This window comes from Myotis daubentonii, chromosome 2 (assembly GCF_963259705.1).
Source record: "Myotis daubentonii chromosome 2, mMyoDau2.1, whole genome shotgun sequence".
NCBI lineage: Eukaryota > Metazoa > Chordata > Mammalia > Chiroptera > Vespertilionidae > Myotis > Myotis daubentonii.
The window spans coordinates 125614871-125622546 of NC_081841.1; the positions used below are offsets into that span (position 1 = coordinate 125614871).

The 7676-nt window shown below is 41.9% G+C and overlaps 1 protein-coding gene across 1 annotated transcript; it reads right to left on the bottom strand.

The window, feature by feature from the left end:
* Positions 1-964: 964 nt before the first annotated feature.
* LOC132226670 (DNA-directed primase/polymerase protein-like) lies at positions 965-7467 on the bottom strand. Its single transcript, XM_059681195.1, is given in 4 exon segments — positions 965-979; positions 5850-6223; positions 6226-6624; positions 6627-7467. Coding segments are annotated over 4 exon segments (1329 nt in total). The 5' UTR covers positions 7168-7467.
* Between the last annotated feature and the right edge of the window lie 209 nt (positions 7468-7676).

Genomic DNA, 7676 nt, shown 5'->3' on the forward strand with positions numbered 1-7676 from the left:
GCTTCGCTCCCTTCTCTGCTGCCTCGCTCCCTCCCTTCGCCGCTTAGGCCTTGACTCCCTCCCTTCTCTGCCACTTGGGCTCTCTCCCTTCTCCACTGCTTTGCTCCCTCGCCAGGTCACGGATCCAAGGCCTGGATCCCCTGGGCAGCGTCAGGCGCTACCAGCCCCGCCTCGCCGGGTCAGGGGTCCAGGGCCCGGGGCCCGAGGGCAGCGTCGTGCTCTACTGGCCCTGCCTGCAGTATGCAAATTAGCTGCCATCTTTGTTGGCGGTTAATTTGCATATCATGTTGATTAGCCAATGGGAGGCATAGTGAAGGTATGGTCAATTTCCATGTTTGTCTATTATTAGATAGGATTCTTATCAATGCATTTTATCTTTTTAAATCATCAAATGGAAATTTAGGAATAAGATAGTACAGACACATGTGCTTGGATATTATTTTGACCCACCAAAAGTTTATATATATAACATCCAACCCTCACCATCTCTATCCTATGCTAGTCTACATGTTTTTTACTGTCATTCTCCACCTTGTCATTCAAGTCAACTTTATAACATACAGATTTAACTAAATCACTCTCCTGTTGGAAACTCTTGAATGACTTTGCTGCCAATAGATTACAGATCCTTAAATAAGAAACAAGGCCCCTATAAATATGATCCCTAACTACACCTCTATGTTATTTCCTACCACCATTTGCCTCACATTTTATTATCCAGCTTAAATAAATTGCCCATAATCCCCAGGTCATTTCACCTTTATTTTTGTATCTTCTGCTTCAAATTCCTTCTCATCTCCTTGCCTGGCTAATTTCTGCTTTTTGTTTTTTGGTATCGCCTCCTCCAGGAAGTCTTCTCCACTTATCCCTTCTCTCCAAGGATTAATTACTTACCCTGCTTTGAGTCTTCCATAATCCTTTTACATATTACCTTTTCACACATAATATCATGTTTATTCCCCCACTAAATCATGAGTTCCTAGAGAATAAGAAATGAAAAACAAACAAAAAGTTATACTTCATCTTGATCCCAAATTGTTTAATAAATAATGCCTATCCAGGAATGCATGCATACAAAAATTAATTCTAGATTCTGACACTGAAAACACTTTCAAGAAATTTTTATTTTTTTATGTGCTTGGTTTCAAAAAGCTGGGGTTTTTTTAATATAGGCTTTCATGTAAAGTATAGAGAACACAAATATTTATATAAAAATAGATTACTTTATTTTTTTTATGCCAACCATGTTGTAGTTATGTTAAATGACAAAATAATAGTGCCTGTAAGAAGGAGACGCTGGTGCATTTTTCCCCACCAGCTGATGAGCTTTGCTTTGAGATTTTAAGACTTATTTGGAAAGTGTATGAGAATCATCCTCCTCTAAGCCAGGTTCTGTCATATCAGAATCTGCATAGTCTCTCGGGATAGTTTTCCTTTAACTTGGATTTTTTAACAACTATAAAAAGGGATGTAATATACATCCTGGATGGCTCATGGGTCTCTCAGGCAGTATCTCCCCATTGCAGCTAGTCATTAGTGGCATCTCCACATGCTACAATCCAGGCATCAACTTTGCAAGTTCAGGTTTCTTTTTCCTCTCTCTCTCTCTCTCTCTCTCTCTCTCTCTCTCTCTCTCTCTCTCTCTCTCTCTCTCCCTCTCTTTTTCTCTGATGATCACACTACAAGAAGTTGGCTTACATTAGACTAATTAAAATAAACTGACTAATTTAATACATAGGTTGTATATACCCATTTTCCTGGATCTATTCACCTACAAGGGAAATTCCTTCCTAGTAGTGCAATCCTCTCAAAAGGCTATAGAAAACAACATGAAGTTAGCGAGGTTCCCCAGTGGGCCGTGGATAGTACAATCATGTGAGGGACAGAGTGAGAAGTGAATAAAAATATATGCACTTACCAGAGGATTGGACGCATATTCATGTTTTATTAACATGAATTAAAATATAAGTACACAGCAAAAACTTACAGTCTGATGGAGAAAGACTAGCTATAACAGAAAATGGAATTGTCCATTATAATTAAAATGCAAAGAACTCAGTAGAGTTTGGGATGAGGGACGGTTATATGAAAATGGGAATGTTTGAGTTGAGTTTTGAAAGATGAACAGAAGTTGGGAAAATAGAGAGTGAGAGAGAATTTTCCAAGAAGAAAGAATTATGTGGAAGAAAGACATTACAATATAGTTTGATAAACAAAGGATTGAGATATATTAACTTCAAAGTCCTTTAGAGGAAATTTTTATAACTCTGTAACAGTGATAAATTGCCCTTTTCCACTCTAGGGATGTTTGTCTCTAAATAAGCAAGAGCAGTTGTCTAGATTCAGAGCATCTTTCCCCTAAAAAGTACTGAATAATGCTGAATTTTTCTTGGCTATCAGACTATTTTTCATATATCATCTTAGTCATCAAAATAGCCTAGTATATATAATACAGCAGTTCTAAGGTCAGTACTTGCTTATATTAGTCATGTTATTAGTGCTGGCTGACTTTTAGAGAGGTACTTTAGAATCTTGGATAAACAGATAAAGAAGTTTTTATCAGAAACAATTTCAAACCTTTCTTTTAGAAAGTCCCTTCTAGAAAGATTTCTGCTGATGAAGTGTTTCATCTATTTTTGTTATAATCCTTCTTGGTTTTAACTCCAGAAGGTTATATTTTCTGATTTTTCCCTGATTTTTTGGCTCTTACTTGGTTGAGGGTAACAGCCTTTGTTTTAGTAATAAGGATTCAAGACACATGAAGTATACCAGCATTTTAAAATATCTTCCTAAATTTAGTTTCTGATCTGCCCTCATAGTTCTCATTTTTAAAATTAATACCTGATTTCTGGAATTAGGACTGTTGGGAAGTAAAAGTGGATGGAAACATCTTGCCAAATTCCTACTAGAATGTATCCATAAGAACCTTGATGAAAAAAGTTACTAAAGTTTGTTATTATCTAAGTTTTTAAGACATCTTCAAGATGGTGACTTAATTGGTCTCTGACATTTCCCTAATTTCTATGGAATAGATTCATCATGACTCCTTTTCATATTCCTATTCCTTTTCTTAATTTTAAAATTATTTTTTAATTTTTCAAATACACTTGACATACAATATTATAATTAGTTACAGGCGTACAACCCAGTGGTTCAACATTGTATAACTTAACAAGTGATCATCCTGATAAATCTTATACCCATCTGACACCATACATAGTTATTACAATATTATTTTCTATGCTATAGTTTACATCCCCATAACCATTCTTGTAACTACCAATTTGTATTTCTTAATCCCTTCACCTTTTTCAGCCATTCTCCCAACATCTCTTCCTATCTGGCAACCATCAAAATGTTCTCTGTGTCTATGGTTCTGTTACTGTTCTGCTTGCTTGTTTGTTTTGTTTTTTAGATTCAACTGTTGATAGATATGTATTTATTGCCATTTTATTTTTCATATTTTTTTTCTTCTTCTTCTTAAAGAAGACCCTTTAACATTTCATGTAATACTGGTTTGGTGGCAATGGACTCCATTACCTTTTTCTTATCTGGTAAGCTCTTTATCTGTCCTCTGATTCTAACTGAGGACAGAGTAACCTTGGTAAGTAAAGTAACCTTGGTTGTAGGTCCCTGCTTTTCATCACTTTGAATATTTATTGCCAATCCCTCCTGGCCTGCAAAGTTTCTGTTGAGAGATCAGCCAGTAGTCTAAGGTAGCTTCCTTGCAGGTGACTAACTGCTTTTCTCTTGCTGTTTTTAAGATTCTTTCTTTGTCTTTAACCTTTTGCATTGTAATCTGATGTGTCTTGGTGTGGGCCTCTTTGGGTGCATCTTTTTGGGAGTTTCTGAGCTTCCTAAACTTCTATGTCCTTTTCCTTCACCAGGTTAGGGAAGTTTTCTGTCATTATATTTCCAAATAGGTTTGCAATTTCTTACTCTCTCTCTTCTCCTGGCACTCCCATGATGCAAATATTGGTAAACTTGAAGTTGGCCCAGAGTCTTCTTACACTATACTCATTTTTATTTTTATTTTTTTATTTTTTTAAATAAATCTTTATTGTTCAGATTATTACAGTTGTTTCCCCCTTTTCCCCCCCCCATAGCTCCCCTCCACCCAGTTCCCACCCCACCCTCTGCCCTTACCCCCGCCCCCCCACACTGTCCTCATCCATAGGTGTACACTTTTTGTTGCCGGGTCATACACATGGAAAATGTAGCTATTTCCATCCACGATGTGTCCCTGTGTTCGGCCACACTGGGATCGTCTCAGCCTCACAGGGGCCATTGCAGCCTCACAGGCACCGTCTCAGCCTAACAGGGGCCATCTTCGCCTCCCAGGGGCCATCTCAGCCTCACAGAGGTCGTCGCAGCCTCACAGGTGCTGTCTCAGCCTCACAGGGGCCGTCTTAGCCACACAGGGACCGTCTCAGCCTCACAGGGACTGTCTCAGCCTCACAGGGTCCGTCGCAGCCTGACAGGGACCATCTAAGCCTCACAGGGGCCGTCGCACCACAGGAACCGTCTCAGCCTCACAGGGACTGTCTCAGCTACACAGGGACTGTCTCAGCCTCACAGGGACTGTCTCAGCCTCCCAGGGACCATCTCAGCCTCACAGGGACCGTCTAAGCCTCACAGGGGCCGTCGCACCACAGGAACCGTCTCAGCCTCACAGGGGCCATCACAACCTCACAGGGGCTGTCTCAGCCTCCCAGGGGCCATCTCATCCTCACAGGGGCCGTCTCAGCCTCACATGGGCCATCTCAGCCTCACCGGGACCGTCTCAGCCTCCCAGGGACCGTCTTAGCCTCGCAGGGGCTGGCACAGCCTCACAGGGGCCATCGCAGCCTCGCAGGGGGCGCCGCATCCCATGTTGGGGGTGAAGGTGAGAGACAGAAGTTCCTCTCACTGTCTCTCCTGCTGCTCCCTTGCATATCGCCAACGTTGGAAGTTTCTGAGAGCAGTCTGCAGGTGCTAGACATCATACTTTAACTGGTCAACACGAAGTTTGGTATTCTGTCTTTTCTTGGGTGGCTCCTTGCTGGACAAAATCTCCAGGCATTCTTGCTGGCTGAATATCTGGTATGGTTGCTTGAATTTCATTTTCTACTAAGTGCACAGACTGCCTGTCTGCCGTCTCCTGGCATCCCATATGAGACTGGATCTGGTGGACCTGTTTCTGCATTTGCTGGTACAGCGGTTCCATGTTGCTGGCCCAGCCGGGTCTGGTTCTGGCTTCCTCTGAACCTGATTCTGCTTCTTGAGTGTGCCCCTTATGGGTGGGAGGAGTTGAAATCTGCAGTTTGTTGGGTTAAGCTGCAAAAGCGAAGGTGATTCCTTTTGTGCCACTGGCACAGCTTGGTCGGTGATGTAAATTGAGTAGGGCAGGGTCTCAGGGAATCACCAGGGCGGAGCAAACAGCAATGGGGTCTCCACAACTCCTCGCCTCTCCACGACTCTGGGTCTCTGCGTCCCTGAGTGCCAGTGAGCAGCTCCGCAAGAAAGCCGCCCTCGCTTTCCAACCTACTGCAAGGCCGTCCCACCTCTCCCTGTAGGGGTCTGGGACCTCAGAATCCTGCCCCAAACAAGCTCAGTGGATTCGAGAGTTTGTAACCCCTTCCGATTGAAAAAAACCGCGCATCCAGTTGCAGCCCGCCTGGCGTGTGACTCCATACCTCTGTTCTTGGTGCCTCTGCATATCCTACTCAGTCTCAATGCTCTTCTTTCTTTCCTTCCAGTTGTAGAACTTCCACTTGGCCAGCTTTCCCATGGTTCTGAATGATAGCTGTTTTGTCTTATAGTTGGTATTTTCAATGGTGTTGTGGGAGGCAGCACGCACAGGTCTGTACCTTATGCCGCCATCTTGGTTCTATGATATTATTACTCTTGTGGGCTCTTCCAATGCTTCCACACCAGCGATATTTACAAATGTCATAAACCAATAATTCTTCTGGAAAAAAGTAGTTCCAATGCCGAATCCCTCCTTTAATGCCATTTTTATTCACCAAAGAAAGAACAACTTGATCAATTTCAGGGTAGGGTGAGCCCTGAAAACCTTCAATGTTTTCTGAAGTGCTGGTACTATTAAAATGCCCAGCCTGTTTTTGTTTATTCTCGGATGCATCACATCTAAGTACTCGTAAAATATCTGAGAATCTGACATTGCTGACCAAAGAAGAGAGGAAATACAGTTCCTCTTCAGAAGTATTCTTTGTGTAAGAGAAAATCTGTTATTTTCAGCGACCTCTAACACCACAGACTTTCCCTTTTTTGATGACTTATACAGCCGAAAGTTCCTATTTCTTGTATAAACTCCTATATCTACAAAAAGACGCCTTTTCCCCGCAGGATCCTTCACCACTAAGAAGGAAAGGTCAGGGCCGCTCCGCTCGGCGGACCCCAGCCTCTCCAGAGCCTTGGAGGTCAATGTGCAGCTTTCTCCTATCTCCTCATCTGTGGACATTTCACTGAAGGAAATTCCTTGTTTAATTGGTGGTTCAGAAAAATGGGAAAATGCTTGGCCGGTTGTCCCTGGAATCCCACCATCATCTTCATCATCTCCACTATTAATCAAATGAAAAGCAGGCTGCAAAATCTTTCTCACAAAATTACCGACATGAATTTATCTTTAAATGCCACATCATGGAGTTGAAATATTAAATGGCGGCTAAATTTCTCGTCAGTGCTGGAATCTAAGTTTAAAACATCTTCAGCTGAACAGTTAACTCTGTATAACTCTTGAAGTGCTTTACAAACATGCTCAATGATTAATGCAACCATCTTTTTTCCATCAGCTCCAGGATTGGCAAGTTTGTTAAATTCCAGATCAAAATAGATCTTGCAAACAGCATTTTTAGGAATGACTTCATAGCAGTGTAAGAGATGTTTTCGGGATTTATAATGAAACCAAAGCTGAACATAGCTTGTTACAAGGTAAATACATTGTCCATCGCCCACTTCGCATTCCAAAGCAAATACATGAACATTCTCTTTGCAGCTTTTAACAAAATTAAAAGCCGGAGTTTGGCGAGGAAATAATTTCCAAATAGAGGGCGGCTCTTCTGGCTTTGACAGCCTGGGCCTGTACACTGAGGACAAGGGCTTCCTTTCGTAATGGGATGCTCGCTCTTCAATTTGCTTCAGTTTTGCTTCCCATCTTTTCTTCATGGGTTCAGAAGTGTGGGGAGACCAAGTCCTATCCCTTGTGAGATGGCTATCAACCACACCTTTGGCACTGCCTTTCTAGTACTTGTACTTATCAAGTTGATAAATAGTCTCTTGAATTTTAGCAGAACACTCTGAGACAACACAAACTCACAGTATTCCCTGTCATGCCCACTTGCCTTTCCCAAAGTCTTACCCTTCACGGCTCAGGTCAAGTTCTGCCACCTGCGGGACCTTCTCCAGAAACCCGCTTCCTGGGCAGGAGGCCCTGCCTCTGCGGCGGCCGGCGCAACTCAGGGAGGCCCAATTCTATACTCATTTTTAAATTCTTTTTTCTTCTTGTTTTTGATTGTTTTTTGTTTGTTTGTTTGTTTGTTTGTTTCCTTATATTTCAAATCACTGAATTAATTCTTGGTTTCATCTACTCTACTGTTGAGTCTCTGTAAATTATTCTTCATTTCAGTTAGTGTATCCTTCATTTCTCACTGATTCTTTTTTATGGTTTCCATGCC